This window comes from Lepisma saccharinum, chromosome 13 (assembly GCF_977018435.1).
Source record: "Lepisma saccharinum chromosome 13, izLepSacc3.1, whole genome shotgun sequence".
Taxonomy (NCBI): Eukaryota; Metazoa; Arthropoda; class Insecta; order Zygentoma; family Lepismatidae; genus Lepisma; species Lepisma saccharinum.
Window position 1 is genome coordinate 26,727,303 of NC_139241.1, and position 26,138 is coordinate 26,753,440.

The 26,138-nt window shown below is 37.9% G+C and overlaps 1 protein-coding gene across 3 annotated transcripts in view; it reads right to left on the reverse strand.

The window, feature by feature from the left end:
* LOC145996908 (uncharacterized) overlaps window positions 1–26,138 on the reverse strand; it is a 109,279-nt gene that overhangs the window by 37,637 nt on the left and 45,504 nt on the right. For all 3 annotated transcript variants that reach the window (XM_083133475.1, XM_083133476.1, XM_083133477.1), the window contains one exon: window positions 10,272–10,775. In XM_083133475.1, coding sequence (XP_082989601.1) covers window positions 10,272–10,775 — 504 coding nt within the window. The remainder of the gene's footprint in view (window positions 1–10,271; window positions 10,776–26,138) is intronic.

Sequence of the window (26,138 nt, forward strand, 5' to 3'; positions counted from 1 at the left end):
TTCTAAATGTTATGTTTTATAATAACTTAATGACCTCCCTCCCCCTCACACACACACATAATTTAATTTATCTTCATTACTGTTAAACTTTTGAAAATGGATTTGGTTTAAAAAGCCCTCTGATAACCTTGCGACATCCCCACCCTGCCAAATGCATTAGAAACAAGAATTTATTTTCTCTGCCTGTTGATTCTCGAGATGTCCAGTGACTGACATTACCCATCGAGGTTCACAAATGGTTACGAATTTCTTCGAATGCCAGACTACCTCCTACGAATTACAAAAGTTTGGAAAGTGCTCCGCGAAACATGTTATTTTGGGGGGTGGTTCTTGGAATTTGACCACAGCTGCAGACCCAACTCACTTACAGTTTTTTCCTCCATGGTTGGAAACCAGCCTAGCAATCTGGTGACAGGAGGGAAAATCTCAGAAATAAAGAATAATAGCTGCAGAAAACAGATGTAATTGATACTTTATTTCTAATGTTTTATAGTATTTGCAAGAGCTGCAGTGGTCTAGTTTGTCAACCCCCGTGGCAAGTGGTAAGTGCAGAACATTATGATGCCAGGGGATCTTGGGTTCGAATCCCAGTTCGGACATTATGTTTGTCTGTCCTGAATGAACAAGTCGAGATTTGACATTAATTGAGATGAGGTTTGTGTGAGGAAAGCTGCCGCTTAGGGGATTCCCTTTGGAGAAAAAGAAGGTGGCAGGGGTGTCTGATTGTCACGCAGGAGACCTGGGTTCGATTTCCATGTTGAGTGATCTAAGGTTGGAATTTTCCCGGCCTTGTCCCTGCATAAAGTGGCTCTGGGGCTCTCCCAGCCTCAAATCAATGGGCACCTAGGGGCTAAAGATGACTGGAGTGTGGCACTCATCATATCACCTCCAAAACAGCTGAGATCGAGAATGTTCTCTAACTGTGCTTCATGGCATGGTGGTGCTACATGCACAGGGAATTTTACCTTTTTATAGTGTTTGCAATGGAATTGAAATATTATATTGGCATCAATACTTGTATTTTGTGCCTGAAATGTTTCATTGCATTAGTATACGTGAATAGTTAAAATATAGAAAAATAACAAACATAACATATAGTGATAATAGCTGTCAAAATTATATGTTTAATAGCTAATTGGTCTAAATTGCATACATCCGGACACGTGGGCAGACCAGCATGTGAACTGGTTAGCATAATGTGCTAAAACGCTGGGTGCCATTGATTCGAAACCAGGCCAGGGCATAGGAGATCTTTGTGAGTAGCTGTTCAACAATTTCATCTAATCCCCATTCTTCATCAGTCGCAATTATCCAAATGAAGCACAAAGGGACAAATAATAACCAAATCAACTGATACTCTGTTCTAGAATACAGATCCAGGTAACCAGTTCTTGTTACCCCGAACATTACATTGTTGGCCATCCCTAGTATATAAGTGCGTAATCATGTATTTATACGCAGACCTTCCCGATGACATAGTGGTGACGTTGTCGCCTTGTAATCAAGGCGCCCCGAGGTCGATTGCGGTGGAGGCATATTCTGGTTCCGATCCCATCTTAATCTGTATGCTGGCTAGCCTTTCTGAGCATAAAATGAATTTAAAAACAAACTCAGCATGTTATTTACATATAAAGCATGATCCGTTTCTACATTCAGAATGGAAGAATCGGCAATAGTGTATTTAAAACTAACAATAATAATGACACAACCAGCCCCGTTACACTGCTTTAGAACCATAATTCACCCTCGCGATAAGTTGACTCATACTCTCGCACCACATCCCAGTTTCATATTTTTGTGGGTTCAGAACACACTTCACCAACTTCATTCCACCATTTTCAGTCTAAAATTTAAAAGCTACCTATCTAGAAGTTCAAAAAACATGTTGCTTTTTGTTCCTCTTCTAAATCTGTTGCGTGTTGGGTTGAAACCACCCGGCATGTTCTTTCTACAAGGTCATTAGGCCACCACAAATGGGAGCACTTGCAGTGAGATTGCCGGCCGCAGCAGTGTTGCCCGTCAAGAAAAGTGGGGGAAAAATGCGATAAAAAAGAATTAATTAATTTTCGGGACATTGATGCAGAAAAAGAAAATATTAATCAGAGGTTTTCTAGAAACATCCTTTCTCAGTGTTTAGTTAAAATTTGAAAATTTTCTGTCGACTGGTTCTTGAGATAATTGTGACCAAAGTTACCCCTATAACCTTACATGCCAGCCTCCGTGGCAGAGTGGTTAGGACATCACGCTAAGATGCCAGGGTTCCCAGGTTTGAATCCTGGCCTGGGCCAAGCAATTTCATCGTATCATCACTCATCCTCATTTTCGCAAATTAGCCAAAAGTGGCACAAGAAGCAAAGTAAAATAAAGCAATTCAATCCATCATAAGCTTACATGGAAAATGCTCAAACTTTTTGCCGTGGTAGGAGATCTGCCTTAATTTCCTCTCTTTTCCCACGCGAGTTCTGGTAGTTAACTGTCCTCTTGCTGAGCGTAACGTACTACAAAGTTTTATGTTCTAACCATGATTAAGGCATCTGTCATCATTTATTCATCCTCATCAACACCATTAATCCAAGAGGCAAAAAGTGATGGAGAGAGAAAAGTGTCCATATCATGGATATGGTGAACTATTTCTATCATGAACCATTCGCAGATGTCAGGAGAAATGTTAACGGTGTCGCTGTGATATCCCGGGGTGACAGCACTCTAACAGTGAAGAACTGAAGTGAAGCATAAGACAGGCCATGAAAATCATTTAAGGGTATTGCAATGTCAACTAGATACCTTGTGGGCAACCAAAAGAGCCCATGTTAAAGTGAAGATAAGAGAAAGTACAAAATTTCAGTTGATAATTACAATGAAAACAACCCAAAGTTGTTCTCTTCAACATTTATTTCTGCCATTATGACTTAAATGTATCAGAGAATTCTGGAATACAGGAAAACCTCGTTAATACAATATTGGTTAATATGGAGTACCCTTTAATCCAAAGTTATTCCCATTCCCCAGCCAATAAGATAGGATTTATAATGTATTTCAGTACGGATAAATAGAAATTCGGAAAATTTTTAATACAAAGTTGTTTACAAGACCCTTCGGCAAAACTGGTTTCGCCTAATTCGAAGTAGACACCTGCGTAAGTCGACAAGAGAAGATCGAATGTGGAGAGAGCTTGGACGCTATTTTAACTTGACCTTCATACGTTTCCTTGTCCTAAGAGTTGCTGACAACTCGAGGGAAGCAGCCTGAAATGGCTGCTGGACTTGCATTCTTTGTCAATGTGCATGGCAGGTCAAGCTCTTTCACCGCTGAATGTGCCACCTTGGAAATATTCACCAGTGCCATGAGAAATGCGAGATAAGATCACAGGAATGTTCCAAAATACAAGATGCATGGCACCTGGAAGTCTTGCCCATCTGTCTAGCTTTGAGCTCGAGATTCAGCAGTTTCCCGTGAGCGAGCAACTCTTAGCCTGGTAGCCAACAACTTCCGGTAAACACTTTCATTAAAAACATGTTCTTTGTGCCCTGAAGAACTTCATAAAAAAGGGGAAACTCTTACAGAAAATCAAAGTCACATAGGCCAACTAAAGATCGTCAACCTGCTTAATGCGTTGTCATCTAGGTTTCTGCAAAAGTTTACCTCGATTTTATGTATGTTGTAACTCCTGTTTCAAGCTTCATACGTTTCCCAACTGAGCCGGTCATAAAATTTGCCAAAAAAAGTGTTCTGTTGGCTGAATCCAATCAGCAAACGGGGCTAAAGGGAGGGGGGGGGGATCGATGCCAATTGTTTCGGCCACAATTTTCTTGCTCGGGTGCGCACACGAGCTGATTCCGGGCAAGGGTGGATTCCCCCTCCTTCCCTTTGGCATCTAAAATGAAGCAACCAGTTCTGAATACGTTCTTCAAAACAAATAAAAACCGTAGGACAAGAAAAAAAGTGATCCGCTCCCTTCTCCTACAACAGCTCATTCTCTGCCACTGCCCACAGGTGTGCATGGAAATGCGATAATTTCAGAATTCAGGTCCCTCTTTCTTGTTTGGATGCAGCTGTCTGGATAGGAAATATTGCCCGTATTATTGTCTGTTGCATGGTAAAATGTAAAGCAAGGATCATTTCTTTCTTTTTCACACTGATGATAAAAGTTCGGTCTTCGACAATTGTGTTACCTTGTGTTTAGTCTAGCATCTGCAAAGCTGTCACTGGCGTATAATGGCAATGACTCATCCAGCGTGAAGGAAGAAGCATCATTGTTCATTGTTTTCAATCTTGCAAAGCTGTGTTGATTTGACGATAATGAAATTCGGTCTCCAGAGAGAAAAACAAGAGTTCATGATGCACATAAAGTTTGTGTGTGTGTGTATATATATATTCGCTGCTTTTCTTCAGAACTATTCGCGTGAAGAAAAAAAGAATGGCAATGCTCAAATGTAGGAATGGACGCCAAGTTCGATAAATAAAAAGTAGTTATACAAGAGGAAACGTTTTGGAGGAGCAAGTATTTGCCCTCCAGAATACTCCTAAATTCAACAATAAATTGTCAATTAACATGAGTAAATAACAATCCCCCATTTTGATATCTGAAAATACGCAAGTTTCGTAAAGCTTGTTTTGAGTTCACTTTATGCTGATGAGTTAATCGGGACTAAATATACAGTTTAAAGTGGAATCCAAACCAGAGTGATTATATTGATGCGGCGCTGTTTAATGTGTCCTAGAATACACATTCGGTGCAAACAGATCACAAGTTGTGTGTGTAACGAACCCGTCTCGTCACAATTTGTACGAGTCGCACCTCTATTTTAGTGACCTTTCTGATAAAAATATGTAATAAGAAATGTATCAATTTAAAAACAGGTTACACCTCTAATTTGGTAAACTAACTTAATATTTAATGTAAGAATATACTTTTAATAGTTTATATTTCTTCCACTTGCTTACGCTAGCGTCGCCGACCCAATATAAAGGCGAGAGCGGGGCTTGCATCTCAGTTTGACTCCGTCTGCGGACGAGAGAAGTAGGGCTCTGCCTACGGGCAAGAGGTAAACTCCTCCTAACAGGAGAGAGAAAAAGATATCCCACTCCACTTTCTGGTGAGAGAAATTTACTCCACTTTAGTGTGAGAGGACCCACTCCGCTTTCGGGTGAGAGAAAACCACTCTGCTTTCGGGCGAGAGATATTTAGGTACTTTTTAATTTCATAAAACCCCGTCATCTCAACGTTGAGGATGGTAACAGCGAAACCCCGTCTCCTCGATGCTGGGAAATTCGCTTCTTAGAATATATTCCTTAGTTTTTGACCTGTTACTCCTACATGTTACCAAAAAGCCATTTCCAAGGTTACACAAATCTTTCTCTTTTAGATGCTTTGTTTATAAACCCTTTGTGATTGTTTTTCTAACAAGAGTACTAGGTGTCATATACGAGGTTGTATGGGTTTACCTGTTCCTTTTTCTTTAAAGGTTAAAAGTTTTTATAGTTCTATATAGAGAGGCCCCAAATATGAATATATATCTGTATCTGTGAAACTATAAGTTGGATGTATAAAACTACTGTAAAAGGGTCTAAGTTCCTTTCTTGCTTAAGTTTGTGATGAAATAAACCTTTATATGTTTTAGTTAATTTTGAGTAGTCAATGAACTTAACTGGTCAACTACGTCATAGCCCACTAAGTGCAACATACACCCGAACCCTGAGTGTAAATAGAGACTCATGCCACCGCTGGAGAAAAAGGTTAGCATTATGGGTAGACTTGTAACACTTAATAGTTTTTCTTGTATGTACGCATTGCTTGCATGATAGAATTATTTTCCTGTAGTTTACGGTTATTACAAGCATAAAAAAAAAAATAAAAAAAATAAATAAATAATAGACTGCTTTTTTCACAGTTAAGTTGCTATATTACAACAATGTAACATTGACAACATCCATTATATAACAGATTCTTTTTGTTTAAAAATTACTAACCATTGTTATAACTGTATCTTTAGTCAAAATGAAAATAAATGTCTGATGAAAGGAGCGTGTGTTCTCCTGAAACGTCACAAAGAAAAAACTGTTTTCTTATGCTTGTAATAACCGTAAACTACAGGAAAATAATTGTAACACTTAGGTAACTAAGCTATTGGTCATTCATCTTTGCTCCTCCGAGTGGACTGTTACAAGATATTTGGCATCCCAACGTGGGGCTCGATAATGCAAACGTGGGGCCCGAAAGATAAATCTGTTGGGGCCCGAAAGATAAATAACAGGAATGTTGCAAGAATTTTTGGCACCATAATGTGAAGGCACGAAGGTGAAACCGAGTTATTTGGCCACATGACTGAGCAAGTTTCAAGTTAATTGACGCTCACCCCGATAGTGTAAAACCAGTGTTAACACTAAAGAAGAGAGAAAGAGGGAAGCACCGTGAAAGATATCCAAGCAGGAACCCAGAAGTTTGATACTAATTCGGGAAATGAATATTAAGTTGATCATTTTCAGTAGACGAACTATTGCTATATGTGTTACCAAATCCATTTAGAAAGAGTAACTTATAGAACAAGAACAGAACTTCTAAAAGTAAATGTTATTGAACTAAGATCCCAAAGAAAGGCTTGTGGGACAGCGAAGGTACAAGGAAGAATGTCTTTATGTAGGACTTGAGTTTATATAGTGGTTAAAGTACCTCTTCCTTCGAGTGCAGTAAGGCCAAAAGGGCGTGCCAGAGCGTGGTCTCCGAAGAAGCAGGGAAGCCAAAGAAGCTCCCTGGGGTATTATATCCTAAATGTAGACTTGAGTAATTTACTAAAAGCCATTAAAATGTAATACATATATAATTGTGCTGAAAGTAGCTTGTGCTCAACCTGCCAAAATAAGGAAAAGCTTATAAGCAATAATAACAAGAAGTTTTGTAATGTGATTAAGTTCCAACTTTAAATGTGCCAGGGCAACACTGAGTGATAGGAAAGTAAAATAAATTGATGTTTTCCTAAAATGTATATTAAGTATATAATGGTGTCAATAGGTTGTGTTAGTGTCATTTAGCCTGTGCTTCACCTTGATTAAATAGATAACCAGACTGGACAGAGCTCAGTTGAGATCGGGAATGAGTAGTGTGAACTTCAAGCTTTCTACCACAGGATGGATAAGCCCCGCAGGATGTTCCCAGATGTCAAACGAATGAAAGAGAGGCTGAAGTTGAACAGTACTAAAGTGAAGATGTTAAGTTAACCTGTGCCTAAACCTAAAGGACCCATCACACGGCAAGTTAAGTTAATACCTCCCCCTCTACAGGATCCAGAAGTTCCTAAGAAGAGAAGGAACCTGATGACCCAGTTAAAGTGTACATGGATGAAGAATATTGCTGCCGAAGATATTAAGAAGGGATATAGTTCCTTACCGTATTCTCCTTCGCGACCAGGATTAGTGGATCTGAGCAAAGTCGTTCCTAGAGCCTGCCAACCTGTGCGAGTTAGTATGGACTTATCAGCTCCTAGCACATCTAGCCCTATGATTGAAGGAGGAAAACCCAAAGCAATTGTGGTTCCGAGAAAGTTACCTATGCTCGTTGAAACAGTATCCTGCGGAGCAGTACTCTTGGAGCAAGAAAACGAAATCAACGAACAGAAATCTGAAGTTTTGAGTGACCAATCTAGTGTCTTGATTAGACCCTGGATCGAACGAGTTCGACGCTTAGAAGCGGAAAAACGAAAGTTGGAATCCGAGATGCGGGACCTGACACATGCTGAGCATGTATGGACTACCCCAGAGCCTGTTCCAAGGAAGGACAGTACCGAGGATGATCTGCAGGTCGATCAACACATGGTGTCTACTCGGAGGGAAGTCACTGCTCTTTCAGATCCACAGGAAGCTCCACTGGAAGCTCACGACTCAGAACTCTTGGCTGAAGTAAATTGGAATGGTGACGAATTGTTATTGGCTCAGCAGTTAAAATGATTTTGGGAGACATCCCAAAGCCATATTTGCAGACAATCTCTGTCCTGCGAAACTGTCATATTCGAGTGCCCCGAAGGTTTCCCTTCTTAAGATTTTTAAAACGATACGGACTTTTAGCCTAAAGAGTTGATTAAAACCCAGTGGATTAGTTATATTAAAATGCAACCTTCATTGAGTTCTAAACCTAGTACCTCCATTGTTGTAAAGATTGGCTTGGTCGTATTTATCTCTAATGTAACTTGATATTAATATGAGTTTGTAATCTTAATTGAATTTTGTATTGAAATAAAATCTTTTTCATTAAAATATATTATATAGAGGTGATAAATTTTAAACCTAAAGATTTTCCCCGAAGGGAGGGGTTATTGTAACGAACCCGTCTCGTCACAATTTGTACGAGTCGCACCTCTATTTTAGTGACCTTTCTGATAAAAATATGTAATAAGAAATGTATCAATTTAAAAACAGGTTACACCTCTAATTTGGTAAACTAACTTAATATTTAATGTAAGAATATACTTTTAATAGTTTATATTTCTTCCACTTGCTTACGCTAGCGTCGCCGACCCAATATAAAGGCGAGAGCGGGGCTTGCATCTCAGTTTGACTCCGTCTGCGGACGAGAGAAGTAGGGCTCTGCCTACGGGCAAGAGGTAAACTCCTCCTAACAGGAGAGAGAAAAAGATATCCCACTCCACTTTCTGGTGAGAGAAATTTACTCCACTTTAGTGTGAGAGGACCCACTCCGCTTTCGGGTGAGAGAAAACCACTCTGCTTTCGGGCGAGAGATATTTAGGTACTTTTTAATTTCATAAAACCCCGTCATCTCAACGTTGAGGATGGTAACAGCGAAACCCCGTCTCCTCGATGCTGGGAAATTCGCTTCTTAGAATATATTCCTTAGTTTTTGACCTGTTACTCCTACATGTTACCAAAAAGCCATTTCCAAGGTTACACAAATCTTTCTCTTTTAGATGCTTTGTTTATAAACCCTTTGTGATTGTTTTTCTAACAAGAGTACTAGGTGTCATATACGAGGTTGTATGGGTTTACCTGTTCCTTTTTCTTTAAAGGTTAAAAGTTTTTATAGTTCTATATAGAGAGGCCCCAAATATGAATATATATCTGTATCTGTGAAACTATAAGTTGGATGTATAAAACTACTGTAAAAGGGTCTAAGTTCCTTTCTTGCTTAAGTTTGTGATGAAATAAACCTTTATATGTTTTAGTTAATTTTGAGTAGTCAATGAACTTAACTGGTCAACTACGTCATAGCCCACTAAGTGCAACATACACCCGAACCCTGAGTGTAAATAGAGACTCATACCACCGCTGGAGAAAAAGGTTAGCATTATGGGTAGACTTGTAACACTTAGCTAACTAAGCTATTGGTCCTCTTCTTCTCCCTCGAACAGGACGTTACATGTGTTTCCTTTTTCAGGGCGAATTACACTGCAGGTTGAAGAGTTTGGACTGCTCCCGGGAAAGGGGGAAAGGGAGGGGGGTGAATATGAAGTTGACTGAAGCAAAAAAAAGTGACTTTTTTACGATGTGTTTTAGACTGCCGAACCAGAACAAAGTATACAGCCCTGATTTCTTTCCTGGTGCCGAGAAAGGTTGTTTTCTACCAAGAGAATCTTATCTTACCAGTTAATCCTGTAACGGACAATGTTCTAGCAAACCCACATAAAATCCAATACTCATTCTATCCAATTATCTCCTGTCTTTTGCTCGAGGCAGTCTGACTGCTGTCAAGATTCCTCAGAGTTCCGCTTCTTGCAATAAACAAGAGATTGTTTTCCTTTCCGTAGGTCTCTCTGCAAATGGGTTTCTTATGAACTACAATTGTAAGAATTTCATGGAAGAGCAACGACTGTGCACAATTGAAATAAAATACCATTTTTTAAAATACTTTTTTGGTGAAAACGATTTCATGTTCTATTTTCCTTCCCGCAACAGTTACCATCTCCTTGGAATTCTTGTGTCCGCGTAAGCTCCGTGTCCTCATTTTGTGTAACATTTTTTACACTTTCTTTAAAACTTACAATACTATTATACAGTACATATAAAGCTTATTTTCTGAGCTACTACCAAGTATAAAACATCCATTGTGGGGGTAATTTATACTCTACTCTATTTATACCTGAAAAACAGGTACCATCTTGCAAAATTTGGATAACTCGAAGTAGTTTAATTTGAAGTTGACATTTTTTGGTCCCTTCAACTTCGCGTTAAAGAGGTTTCCCTGTATCCTCTTTTACTAACATCGCGAAAGGTTTATTGACACAAGTTAAGTAAAATATAATGTAGATATTCTTGGATATTGTTACCTGGAATTAGTATCTTCATCCTTTACTGGGTAATTCATATCCACATCTGTCAGATTTATTATGTTTCTTTCTTCTCTTTCACTAGTTGAGATTTCATCATCATTATATTTCACAATTTTCTCCTTTTTTACATATTCTCTTTTCACAAATGAAATTTTGTTTTCTTCTCTCATGTCAAATGTATTTTCCTCTTCCTTGACTTCTGATTTGCAGACAACTGACTGCTCTAAAATATTTACATTTTTAAGTGCATCAGATTTTGTATCTGATAATGGCACATGACCAACATTATCCAATTCATTCTCACAGATATCCTCCACTTCACATGTACCATATTTAAGAACTGATGTCTTCTCATAGTTTGTATCTTGTGCTTTTAAGGGAGAACTGGAATTTGGGAGTTCTGATATACAGTGATATTCTTCAATACATTTTCTTTGTGAAGTGGTAAAATTGACTTCCTTGCAACATTCCAATTCTATGCAGCCGGATGATATATTTTCACTGAAATCATAAGACATAAGAATATAAACAGTAAAATTAGTGATTATATCAATAAAACAAAGACAACAAACTTTTAGTCTCAAACTTGCTGGGATTAGGCTGCAATGAAGGTGTGTTATCAAGAAAATGAGGTTAGGTAATAAAAATTAAGAGCCAAAATAGAATATGTTTTGCACAAGTAATAAGTGTGCCATTATTCATGATACACACAAACACACACACACACATATACACAAACTCTCTTTGCTAAATTAATGGAAATACAGAATTTTCTATTCCTATTTTTAAATTTAAAGTTTCCATTTAAGTACATCTGTTCAGTGTTAAAATTTTCAGATGAATATCTGCAAAATAACATAGCAGACATAGTAAAAGAAATTTCCAATTCATGCACACAAGTTATATTCAAGCTATGTTCACGCATGATTCCTTGGTTATATATACAATACATGAAATGCCATTTGTAACATGTAAATATCAAATTTAATTTATTACATGAATCATCCTGCAAAATATTACACACATGAATATTAAAGAACATATTTGCTCAGCATAAATACTTATGGATGAAATTATAATATTATCAATAAATGTGAGTGTTTGGATAGTAATTAAATTTGTTAGTAAATATAAAGATTTTACATTAAAAATAACAGAGATTAATGAATGTCAGCGTGAAAACAAATTTAGGGGATACAATGTTGAGAATAAAGAAAACATGAATACATGCATTAGTCACTATATCAAATACCAATCAACTTTCGGCAGGTTTCTATGAAAATGAGCCAATGACAATGAAGAATACTAGTGACTTGCTTCATTTTTGCTTGCTTTAACATCAAGAACCACATGTTTTGTAAATTGAAAACAACAAAGCTTGTTTGAGACAGGCAAATAACATATATACTGTATATTAACTTTTAAGAAAGTGGTCACACAGTGTGAATATAATATCAGGTAGTTGCATGTGAAAAGTCTGATTTGGTAGTGAAACTTCAAACAACAGTAACTTGGAGGAAAGGAACTTTTATTAATCAACATAGGAACAATTTGATGCCATACACTTTGTTCAACAAGATACTAGTGCATTAATGCCCATTTCATAGAAATTTGATGTTCTGGACTGAAGAAACTTCTCAAAGGTATTTTTGATAGCTGCTTTACTGGGGAACCTTTTCCCTGCCAAATAATGTTCAAATGGTTAAATAAGTGGTAGTTGGTTGATGAGACATCTGGTGAGTGTGGTGGAAGTGGGAGAGTTTCATAGTAGCAGTCTCATAATGCAAGATGTAGTTTTTGCACTCTTGTCTTTGCCACACGGGGCCAATCTAGACTGCTTAACTCACATTTTTTTTATGCATGAATTATCTTCCTCGGTATGTGATCTGGGGCCTCATCAGCATTTAACTATTGTATAATATCAAGGTGGCTCAGTCGGTAACGCGTCTGACTACCATGCTCAAGGTCCCGGGTTCGATCCCCGGCCGGTTCAAATCCGGGAACTTTTCTAACGGTGAAAGCGGCCCCGGCACCCACCCAGCGTCGAATAACATGGGTACCTGGGGGAAACCCTGGGGGGTAAAGGCGGTCAGGGGCGTGATGCTGATCACATCACCCCCACTCACGACCGGATCAAGAAAGTGTGGGGCGTTACCCCCACACCCCCTATACGCCTTCATGGCATGGTGCTCTGCACAGGGGAACACTTTACCTTTTTACCTTTTATAATATCAATTTTACATCACATGTCACTACTTTGTCAAAAAAGGAAGGTTTCGGTTCTGGGAGAGCAGAGAAAGGTGCATTTCCAAGCAACACGTCGTGTGTTGATCAAGTGGAACCCACTTATCCGGCTTCTTGACTTCTCCAAGTAAGTAAGTAAGTAAGTAAGTAAGTAAGCAAGCAAGCAAGCAAGCAAGCAAGTAAGTAAGTAAGTAAGTAAGCAAGCAAGCAAGTAAGTAACAAGTAAGTAAGTAAGCAAGTAAGTAAGCAAGCAAGGAAGCAAGTAAGTAAGGAAGCAAGCAAGCAAGCAAGCAAGCAAGCAAGCAAGCAAGCAAGCAAGTAAGTAAGTAAGTAAGTAAGTAAGTAAGTAAGTAAGTAAGGAAGCAAGCAAGCAAGCAAGCCAGCCAGCCAGCCTGCCTGCCTGCCTGCCTACCCTACCTAACCTACCTACCCACCCACCCTCTCTCTCTCTCTCTCTATATATATATATATATATCTATATATATCTCACTCTCTTTCTCTCTCTCTCTCTCTCTATCTCAAAAACAACTGCACATAGGATTCCGCATAGTGTATACAACATTACCCGAGAACAATTCGCGTTACCCGTTCTGAAGTTGGAATAAACTTTCCTCCCCGAACCTGAATGTGTGACCACTGAATGTGTGACCATGTGAAATAGTAACTAAACCAACAATATGTAACTAAGCCACTGATTAATTTGAATAAATGTGTAGTTATCATGTTTTTAACATGTTTTTTATCATGTAATTGTGTGTTACTCAAATTTTGACTACTGCAAATCGGGTTACTGTTTGACCGAGTATTGGGGACCTCTTATGGGCCCAGTTCTGGTAGGAGTTCAGCCCCGAAAGGCGGTTGTAAGTCAGAGCATGGTTCTTAATGCTCAGTTATAGTGACAGAAAACAAAATACTCTATTTTCAGTACTCAAAATTTGACACAATGCTAGTAACGGCTTGGGTAAATGATTCCACTGAATATGGAAATGAAGCTTGTTGTGTCACATGTTTAGGTATTCAGTTCTGTTTCCCCATTTCCTGATCGTGAGTAGATAAGAAATAACAGAGCTTAATCAGTCAAATGGACCTACGGTCAAAAATGACTTTTGCATTAAACCCTCTTGATACTATAGATATAAATGGACTACCAGATCCACTACTGCCAATTGATTCAGAATCAACTGTGTATATTTCTCATATTTCTTCAACAAGACATGAACACGTAGCACTAACGAGAGAAATGCAAACTTCTCCTTTAAACTTGGCAACCCAGCAAAGGGAAGGTCAGGTACAGCAGACTTATTCGAGGCTTCCTCGTAAGCCGTTGTGGGTTGATAGACAGCCCGCTTGCAATTTAATGTCTTTCAGTGGCTCCAGTTCTAGTGATGAGGAATTGGGTCCTACAGTTTTTACAGAGAGTGCCCTAAATAAATTGTCTACAAATTTAGCACAGCAAACGTTGTTGCAACTAATACAAGTAGTCCCCGTTGTGAAAGATGACACAGCGGAAAGTATCTTTGAATTTTTGTATAATGTACAATTAATAATAGAAAAGAGGCTGTATCCTCTAAGGGATATCATGTTGGCTGTAATGAATAAATTGCCTGATAGTATGAGTAAATTATGGATAGAAAATATTTATAAAGGTTATTCTTGGGAGCAAGTGTGTGATAATTTTGTGAATAAATTTGTAAATTCTTTGAGTCACGAAAGACTGATCATTAAATATGTATTAAGAGTGCAAGATAAGAATGAGGATACAGTGGAATTCCTTGACAGTAGAATACGTGCAGCACTAATTTTGCCAGTGACAATGTTAGAAGAAATATTCGTGAGCATGTTAGTGGAGAGACTTTTACCACACATTTCAAGACAGCTAATGTTTCAAGAACCGATTACCACACTAAAAATGTTGAAAAAGAAGCTAATCCTTTTTCATCAACATAGCCGCCTCACTCAAGACTTTTATGGTGGAGAGAAGAGGAAAATGGAATTTCTGGGAACTAAGAAAGAAAAAAATGCTTCTTTTAGTACTTACAGGAACCAGTCTTATTCTAAATTCCGAGCGAAGGATCGTTCACAGTCACTCCCCTCAACTTCTCAGGTGATGTTTTCTTCTTCAAATACCGTAAGTACGAACAGTATCAAAGCAGTGTTTGTAAATGGATATTTAGAACATTTACCAGTCAATATATGTTTAGACACAGGATCAACTGATAACTTAATTAAAAGTACAACTTTGCAACTTCTCGAAGCTAGAAGAGCAATAAAGATTGTTCCTCAAAACTTTCAACTGATGACCGGTAACAGCTCTAGGTTACAAGTTAATAAGCAAGTTACTGTGATAGTTCGTCTAGGAAAGTTAACTTGGCCAGTGAACTTTTATGTAGTGGAAAATTTACCCGTAGATGCTATTCTTGGCGTAAAATTTCAGATACGAACTAAAGCAATTTTGGATATGAATCAAGGAATAGTTCGTTTCGAGAACGTGCCAGACATTTTGCCTATAGTGTGGAACTGTGATAGTTTAATAAATACCACTCATGTTTTGCAGGAAAATTCTTCACAGGGACAGGTGAAGAGAGACGCGTCCCCAAACTTCATTTCAGAGATGGAACCGAAGAAGCTGGAAAAAGAAGACTTCTCAGCCTTCAACAATGAATGCTTTGGCAACTTCAATCGATCCTCCCGATGATGTGTACACTCAAAGAATCGGTGAGTTAAAACGAACTTACAGTGATGTAATAACTGATAAGATAGGGTTAAGTAAGGATTTTGTATACACTATAAAAATGAAAGACCAAACACCTGTTTGCACAGCTCCCTATGCTTCGTCCCCTGACAGAAGGAAAGAAGTAAACACTACAATTAAAGATTTGTTAGAACAAATGTAATTGAACCATCCAATAGTAGTTATGCTGCACCTTGTTTCTTGGTCGATCAGAAAAGCAAATCTAAACGCTTCGTTGTTAATTATTCTAAGACAAATGAACATATACTGTTTGATGATTTTCCTCCTAGTAACCAAGAAGAAAGTTTATCAATATTGAGTCAAGGAAATATTTATTCGGTTTTGGATTGCAAAAAGGCTTTTCATCAAATCTTGTTAAATGAAGAGAGCCGTAAAGTAACAGCCTTCGTTACCCAAGACAATCAATTTCAATTTCGTACCATTCCCTTCGGATTGACGATTGGTCCAGCGGCTCTAGCTAGAGCAATGCAAATGATCTTTGGAGATCTAAAAGGAAACTTTCTTTATTGGTATTGTGACGATTTAATTATATTTTCAAAAGATAAAGCCTCTCACCTTGAACATTTGAAAATAGTGTTAGACCGAATGAGAAAATTTGGGGTTACCATTTCTCCTAGTAAGTCACAGTTTCTTAAGGAAGAAATTAAATTCTTGGGCTTTATTATTAAGACAGAAATTTAATAATGGACCCAGAACGAGTCGAAGCAATTAAGCAACTAAATCCCTCTAAAAATCTGCGAGGATTGATGAAATTGGTAGGGTTTCTTACATATTTTTCGAGATATATACCCCAATTCCAAGAAATAATTGGTCCTTTAAATGAGTTGAAAAGAAAAAATGTAAAATTTGTATGGGGGGGCTTGCCAACAAAAAGCATTAGATCACGTTAAAAGGTTGTTTCAGGAAAATGTAGTGTTAAAATTACCAGACATGAATAAACGATTTGTTGTTCAAGCTGATGGCAGTCTATCTGGCTATGGTGCAATTCTGTTACAGGAAGACGAGACAGGTAACTTAAGACCAGTCTCTTTCCACTCAAGAAGACTAAAAGAAAATGAAAAATCTAAAACCATTTATGACAGAATTATATAGTTTAATGTTAGCACTGGATAAATTTTCATTTTACTTGAAAGCACATTTATCATTCAAATGGACTGCTTAAGTGTGACTTGGATGATAAGACGTTCAAAGAAATTTACTAAATACGCACGCTATTTAGAAAAACTCTCCAACTTTAAGTTTGAAATTCAACATATTACTGCCAAAGATAATGTGTCTTCAGACATCTTATCTAGAATATTCGACAGTAAAATTTTTCATACTGAAGAATTGGATGAAGATGAATTACAAAGTTTAAATCTGTCAATGTGGTCTCACCCTATATATTCTCATGTATTACCTGACGAACAAGCCAAAGACTCACAATTGAGTGAGATAATTACCAGCTGTAAGAATAAAGTACAGAGTTATCAGTAAAAGTTTATGAAGGACGTATTGTATACAAAAACTAGAGCTAAAGGAATGCCTTACAGAATATGCGTGCCGCAACATTTAAGAAATAACTTAATGGATAATTTCCATAGTAATATATATTGTGGTGTCCATGGAAATTGGCAGAAAACTCTTAAGACGTCTTCAACGTCATTTCACGTGGGACGGGATGTCCAAAGATGTTAAGGCCTTTGGTCAGAGTTGTGATGTTTGTCAAAAGGCTAAGGAAAGAAATGTAAGACCTGTCAATACTCTTTCCTCTGAAATAGTAAATGAAGTAGGTCAAAGGTATTACATAGACATCGTCGGCCCCCTACCAACATCTAAAGGTTATCAATATATACTTATAATTGTAGATGCTATGTCAAAATTTGTTCATTTAGAGCCACTAAGGCAACTTTCATCTAAAATAATTGTGAAACATTTATATAATAATGTATTGTTAGATACGGGGATTTGTATGGAAGTTGTTTCTGATAACGTTTCCTATTTTGTTTCTCAATATTTCACCTTCTTTTTGTTCAATTTAGGCGTCAAACACATTACTTGTTCTCCGTATAATCCACAAAGTAACTTAGCTGAAAGGTATATCAAAACTTTAAAAGGAGCTTTGAGAACCTTATTTTCTAAGCAACAAAATCATTGGATGGATGGGTTAAAGGAAATTCAATATTCATTTAATTGTTCATACAATTCAGCAATTGATAACAGTCCAGCTTTGCAGAAACGGGCAGAAACTTCTATGATCCACTAGAAATAAAATGGCAATTAACTTCAAATGAAGATTCCCTTGCTCCAGAGCAATTAAAAGAGGAATGGGAAAACACAATAGCCTGTTTGCACAAACATTGGGATAAGCGAAATAAGCTATACAAAAAAAGATTTGCCAATATTCCCTTTGTAGTAGGAGATCTTGTTCTTGCCAAAAAGCAGGTTATCTCGTTATTAAAAGACCACACAACGAAAAGCCTCAGTTTTCCTTATGAGGGACCTTTTCGTATTGCTCGCTATCTCACTCCATCTAGCGTGTTGCTGCAACACGAGCAAAATCCCTCTGTTCAACGCAGGTGTCACATGACCTTGCTCAAGCGTTATCTGCCCAGAGTGCAAATACCATAAGGTCAATGAAAGGGAAAACGCTGCCGATAGAACATTAGTTTGTAAGGAAATCATTCGTCTTTTGTTTATCAATACTGTTGTCCTTGTCTTGTTTGTAAACATAATCATTTTGTGTACGTCGACCTATCGGCTGTAGCGTTTCAGTAAAATATATAATAGTCATGTTTGTGTAAAACTATATTTAATGTTATAAAATGACTGCAGTTATCATGAAAAAAACAACAACAAAAAAACAAGGGAGACAATATAGTTTTAATTTCTGTAAGAAGTCAGATATTGATTGGTTTCTTTGTATATTTTGCAGGATATAACCCAGAGAATGTCTAGACTTGATTGATTGAGATGGTGTTTTAAGTCCACTTTATGCACAGTAAGGCTAATCGGGACTGGACCTACAGTTTAAAGTGGGATCCGAACCACTATGTGCCTCCACCAGGAATCAAACCTGGGACCCCTTGATTACAAGGCGACAACGCTACCACTGCGCCATCGAGAAGGCCTTAGAGAGAGAATGTCAAGACAAACTTCATCTTCTGATCAAGGGGAAATTCCTGTGAAACTACACCAACGCGATTTCTAAGGACCAAACAAACAACAACAACAACAACAAAAAAAAAAAAAAAAAAAAAAGTGATCTTCGTAAGTTTATTTTGATTGCAGGGGGGGGAGTTTATAACCCCTCGATCACATCATCTTATTTTTTGATTTGTGTAAGTGTGCGATTATGAAGAATAAGCTTGGCAACAGTGAATGTACGTCAATAGTGATGTCATTGAAGGGCGCTGATTGGTGGAAGAGTGGAGGAGTCCGTGCAGGAAGATAACTGCTCTTGTCTATCGGCAGCCATGGGAGAGAGAGAGTCGCCTTGTCTTCAATCCTCAGTCTAGTTTTCAGTTAAGTATTATTGGTTTGATCTTTATTTCTTTCTGCGTGCATAAGTGTATAAATTTCTAATTGATTATGTGATCATTCCAAAAGAAGTTTAATTTAATTAAATTTTCATATTATCATTTTGAAGAAAGGAACTACTGTCTCTCTCTCATGTGGTGATTCAACATTCATGCAGGATGGAAATTACTCTGAGTGAACAGATTTGTTATGTGAAAATAGCTGTTCTCCACAAGCAAACTGCCAGACAATGCCACAGGAGTTGGTGGAAGCCATTACAGACAAACATGGTAACCTGGAATATGCCATCAAGCTTCATGACAACTCAACACCACATAAAGCAGCATGTGCACAGGAGCTATCTGACTGCTGGGGATGGGAGGTACTAGAGTACCCATCACACTCACCAGATGTGTCTGTGAGTGATTTCAACCTCATACCCAAAGTAACAACTATGCGGGAGACTGTTTTGGATTCAAAATGACATTGCCATCTCCATGAAACGTGAGATGTCCTAACTTGCATGAGGATCGTATTGGTATTCGATGTCTCCCACATCATTGGCAGCATGTTGTGAACACTCTGGGAACTAGTTTAACTACAACCTTGGTGACAATGAAGTTTGACCAGAAAGGAATACGTGATTAAATGCACAGAGGCATAGGCGGTGGAATGGGTGACCCGCAGAAGTGACGCATGTGTGTAAGAGGAGGCATGTGAGCAGGCAAGAATTGTGATCCCAGCATGTTGCACCCAAGGTCACGTAAAGAACGAAAACGGAGAACTATACGCGTGACATTGAACTTCGACCAGGCACCAGACCCATACGGAAAATTCCAGATAGTGGCGCATTCGACGGAAGCATGACATCACGGACACGATAAGGGAGTCTGCCGTATATAAGCGCGTGCTGTGCACCGAGGAACCGCAGTGCATCGTCACCATGGCCAGGGGCAAACCTATCGACAACACCGTGAGGAGAAGAGTGGTGGAGTTGCAACGGGATGGACTCGGTGAACGGGAAATAGGGTGCCAACTGAACTTACCCAAGTCAACCGTCCACTGCATCATCAAACACCACCAAAATACGGGTACTACAGAGCCAGGTAAGGCCCCCGGTCGAAAATGCCTGCTGAGCGTGCGTGACCTACGGATATTTAGGTGCTATATCCAGACCAACAATCATGTTTCTGTGGCCGAATTACGACTATGGACTCGAGAACGCTTTCACGTTGAAGTGTCAACCAGAACCATTCGCCGTTACCTACAGCGATGCGGTTACCGAGTGTACAAGGTGAAACGTAAACCCTTCCATTCCATGTTGAACAAAGGCAATCGACTATGGTGGGCACGAATGCACCGGGGATGGACATTTCGGCAGTGGAACAGGGTTTTGTGGACGGACGAATCCATTTTCAATGTTGTGTACGGTAAAATACGGAAAACAGTCATTTGTCGGAAGGAGGAACAGAATGAAGCAAAATGTTATGCACGTTGGGTACAGAAACCTGCGTCAGTGATGGTATGGGGATGTATGACGGCATCTGGGGTTGGCCCACTACACGTCCGTGAGGGCATTGTGAATGCACACGACTATACACGCATACTGGAGCGGAATCTTCCCACAGTGCGAAGGCACCTGTTCCACAGGCGGCGTCTCATCTTTCAACACGACAATGCCAGGCCTCATGCAGCGTGGCTGACAAGAGAATGGTTGACTCGCCATCACGTGCGAACTCTGCCATGGCCACCATCGAGTCCCGACCTCTCGCCCATTGAGAATGTGTGGCGTGTTCTTAAGCGACGTGTGCAACAGAGGGGACCCACGACAGTGGCTGTTCTTATCGCCTGCCTGCAGGAGGAATGGCACTGCATCGATGTGGAATACCTTGAACGACTCGTCCGCAGCATGCCCCGACGCATTGCCCCGGCGGCGTAACACCATGGTAAACAGGATCCCCTCTAACAGTGGTCGAACTTCAATGTCACGTGTAGAAGGACGAAAATGTTTTCTTTTGTGTGGACACCATACATTGCTGCGTTGCAGTGGAAATTTATGTTTTCCTTTGTTCCATGTAGCCTGCTGAATAAAAATGTTCAGCATATGCATGTGTTCTTCTTTCACAACGCACTCCTATATTTGTGACTGGTCAAACTTCATTGTCACTAAGGTTGTAGTTTGAAGATTCATAGAGCAATTTGTGTACACGTCTTTGTTTTTGTATTGCCTGTGTAGCCTTGTGAGTAAAACACATTTTTTACTAATATTTTATTACACTTCCCTTGAACACATGATTTGCATTGTTTACAGTGTCCTCTTTTATTGGGAATTATTGTGTAGGTCCTGCAAAAATAGTTGTCATGACTTATGTCCAAGGACTCGAACTTTGATGTAATCCAGAGTTTCAATTTTACAGAAATGCCACTTCAGTTAATCAGAGGGTTCAATCCAGAAGCAATAGGAGATGTCCAAGTGTGTGCCATTCTGAACTTTCATTAATGACCTGTTTTCTCATATTATAATTATGCTTCATTGTTGGACATGGGTGTACAATGAACAGGCCTCAAATTTAAATATTTATATCTCAAACGGAACATGAAAAATGATAAGTACATTATTCAATATATGGAGGCACCTAAATGCACGGTCATGAAATTAGGTGGTTGACATGTTCACCTGGGTTGCCACGTCAGAGCACAACCCATATTTTTGGAGGTTTAAGAGAAGGAAAGGTCTCATTGTAGAGTTGGTCCTTTTTAATCCATTAGATACAAACTGACAGTATTTGCTCATAAGGTCAGGGATGACAACTGTATGCCCGGAGAGAGGTCGGTCTGATGCTCAAACTAGGCAATGCAGCCGGTGGAAGTTGAACCAGCTAGTTTTGTGCTGCTCTCATCTTGCTTTTCCCATATGTGGTACCAGCGCAATTCTGTCCAGCGACCTATTTTCATGGCTGTGCATTTAGATGATTTACTTATGTGTCTTGCTGTCTTGCTCACTAGATCTGGTTTAGATTCTAGCAGTACTGAAAGAAGAGCCATATATTATGCATGGAAACACAGTATTCAAATGCAAAATAATCTTTAATAATATTTGTCTTGTACGGTGACAACCTGACTAAATTTGCTCAGACCACTATTCATCAACTATCTAATTGCAATGATTAGAAGGCAACATGTACATGTGGAAGAGATCAAAGATGTATATATCTAGGGTGACCAGACACAAACATTCATAAAAGAGGACAGAGCACAGCGAAAAATGAGGACAAAGTCATAAAAACGAGGACACCACATTTGCGATTACTCATAATTTTATAAATATAAAAAAATCTTACCAACACTTTTCTCACAGACATTTTTCAGATGGTCTCTTTCAATAACTTCCTCATACTTTTAAGCAAAGAAAACAATCTCCTACTCTGTTATTTAACAAATGACAAAGAATATCTACAATTTGAAGATATTAGAATGAAATAATCCCACAAGTAAATGCAAATGTAACAAGTAATATTCGCTTTAACTTATTTCCAAGAACCGAATTAAAATTTTAGGTAGTTTAGATTGGGTAGAGAAATATGATTTAATTCCGTGGACATTCCTAGCAGTCTTTCAACAGCAGGGGAAAGTGACAGCCACCTTACACTTTGCCTCATAGCCTATTCGTTTCTTCCATCCTTTAAACGCTGGATATTTTCTTTCAAGATCATTGTTGAATTTACACTTCGTTCCGTTATTTCATGGAAGTAAATATTACTTAATAATCAAAATTCTCACTACGCATTTTTATATTGCATATGTATAACTCGAAAAGGAACTGGCCAACCTCCATGGCAGAGTGGTTAGCAAACCGCACCACAATGCAAGCGGTCCCTGATTTTGATGCCCGGGCATGGGTGTTCTTTCTGAGTGTCCCTTCTCAATTCATCAAAATCATCATATCATTGCTCATCTTCGCGATTAGCCAAAAGTGACAGAAAAGCGAAGTAAAATAAATCAATATTCGAAAAGGAACTGCACAGACTACATGCGTTCCAGCCTTCTCAGAAAGCGAAGCAACAAGTTAGAATAATACTAATGAATAGGTGCGGAATTTTTATTCCTTTGTAGTAAAACATAGGCTTTAGTTTAAAGTTCGTTTCATGGGGTTTCTAGTCTGAAAATGCATTTTTATAGTGCCTATAAATGCATATTTTGAGGGTTAGTGCCTATTTTGCTTAATACTTCAGCTTTTTTTATGTGCCTCTAACTTTCCCTACATTGAAGAAGGCTTTGTTGATGTTGTACTGACTGAAATGTGGTATTCGCCAGATTGGAAAATTGCTTAAAATATTTTTTTGTTACAATGGTGCAAATTGTTTTTCCATTATTTGTTCAAATTTGCGCAGTCGTGAGCACACGTTCTTTTTGTATGACTTTAGCTGGTGATTCCCTGCAAATGTGAATTTCGATCAAAAGATTATTAATAGTTTGTTAATCGTTAGCGCACTTTCATGTATAAACTGAAGTGCTAATACAGTATAACTGTACATTGTAAGAAGAAAATTGAAATAAGTTCACATTAATTGCCTATTTTAATGTCTTTTAACCGGTCGTCCCATTGATATTATTAAAATACACTATTTGTCCCGTTTTATAAAAGTCTTGGAGTTATTTTGAAAACCAAGTATAAATTGAAGACATTTCATGCTAAAAAGAGATATTGTATTTTTTTGTGTGTGTTCCGTTATTTGTAGAGCAGAGAATGCATGGCCAAGAAGCGCACATGCAGTTTCAAGATGGAATTGGTGACAATATAAGTAATACATTGTCATAACAACATTTGAAAATGGTTAGGTTAAGTTCAAATTCCACATTTGTGCAATATTTATAATAATTTAGTCATATGATTACTCAAAAGTTATTCATATAATAATGCAATTAAATGTCTGAATTACTATTTAAACTAATTTCATTAAATATGATGTTTAAAAAAAAGCCAATTTGTATATCATGACAAAATTATCAAATTGTGCAATATTCTGAATTAATATTCATAACAGTTATTTTTGACTGACAATATAAAAAAAACAAATATCTTCAATCATATGTGTTCTTTCAGACAAGCAAGATATGTTACATTCAAATTTATAATTAAGTTTATTGAAATTGTCTACATTTGTATTGGCATCAAGGTTTATATACAAAGGTCAACTCTTTAATATTGTTCAATGTATAATATGATGTCATTCTTGGTATTTTGAATCAACATTCAAAAAATGGTAATTGTAATCATTAGATAAGTATATTGTGATATACATTATAATATAGCTGTAACAGAGCAAATATGTGCATTTACTACTCAAACATTCAAGCTGTAAAGCACTTATTTACAAAAATATAAAACAAAAACAATTGAAGATAACACATACTAAAAAAATCGGGTTTGAACTAGTTACTCTGATACTAGTTGTCTGGGACTTGAAAAAAGAAAATCTGGATGGATGGAAGATAAGTAAAAATGTGGCTATTGGTGAAGGATTGATATTTGTATAAATCTTGATATTTTGAAAGATTATACTTTGCAAGTTAATCTTTAATAGTTTGTTTAAACTATATACAGACATTTTGTTCATAACAGAATCTTGAAAATGCTTTTATAATGGCATAATCTTTAAAAAAGATTAGGAACTTGTGAAAAGTGCCAAGTTTAAAAATTGGAAGCACGAAATTATTATCTGCTTGCATCTGCATTATCAAGCTGGTAGATGAATAATGCATTACCTCAAATGAATGTTTTGAGAAATAAGACAAAGTGAGAGAAATATCTTCTGCATTTTGGATGTGAATTAACCATATGTGGAGTTTTAAAAATTGAAGAATGGAAGCCATCTTGTAAACCTGGTTGAAGGAATTGACATATTGAGTATACTTAGATGTAGAACTGATGCATGCCAAAATATTAAGAAAAAGACTTACTCTACCTCACAAGGAGATAATAAAGCAATATTTTCTTCATATAAATAAATAACATTTATATGTTATAAATGTTCTTGTAAACAAATGGATAATTTGATGCTCTTGTAACTTTTGTCATTTCTAGTTTTTTTTCAATATAATAATTATAAAAATATTTATTATTGTTTGAACATAAACACTATTCATCAGCATATGTAAGCTGGTATTCCTTTTCAACATATATCCGTAGCTTCCTACTGAGCTATAACATTGATTTGAATTTTTGACAGGTATATACATAAATGATGTGCCAATCAAGACTTCATATTTAACCGAGGACATTTATCAAAGTGATTGATTAGTGAGATAGATTAGACTGAATTGTCTTCTTGATATTTAGTCTCACTTTCTTCTCTTTTCATCACATTTATCGTCATATTGGAACAAATTCCAAAGATAAATTTCGCATTGCATCATATATGGGAGGTTAATTTTTCGGGGAGTTTTATGAATGGCTGGTGAAGTACAACATTGTTCTCATTCACTGCTCCACAAATAATCAAATGACAAATACTTCTGACATTTCTCTACTTCAACATAGCGCAAACATCAAAGGCTGTTCAGAAGGGACCAGTTATACGGAGATTATAATAATTAATATATTTTGACAACGGGAGATAATGTTCAATTTTATTGTACGTATCATTCATGAGATACTGACTCTGACTACCATGAGAGAGACTCGGATTTGATTCCCGGCGGGGTAGAACCGGGATTTTTCCACCTGTTCAAGCGGCTCCGGCGTCCACCCAGCATCGTCTAAGTGGGTACCCGGAGGAGAGTCTGGGGGGTAAAGGTGGCCAGGGGCATGGTGCTGATCACATCACCCCCACCTTCGGCCATGATCAAGAAAGTGTGGGGCCCTAACCCCACACCCCCTGTATGCTTTCATGGTGAAATGCAAAGCACAGGCGAGAACTTTACTTTATTATCAATTATGAGATCCACACTTTAATAAATAATAATAATAATACGTTAATGATGATAATAATTTTATAATTAGGCGTAACCAAATTCTCACGAGGGGGTAAACTCACCTCCTTGGAATGTCCCATTTCTGGGTAAAAATATTATGGTCAACCTCCTTTTAAGTGCCTATTTTCGTGCCTCTTCTTAGTTAATAGTGCCATTTTAAGTGCCTATTTTCATCATTTTCGTGCCTGACTGTCTATTTGAGAGGTTTTTAGTGCCTATAAATCTGCACCCTACTAATGACTCAGCCGGGAAAGTGATCGTGTTTAGCTCCCAGATGCTAGGTGAGCATTGCTCGAATACTTAACACACCCCAAGTGATATGCCTTAAATGATGATCATTATATGTGGAAGCATTCTCTATGCAGCACATTTGCTATGGTGGATTCTAAACTCTT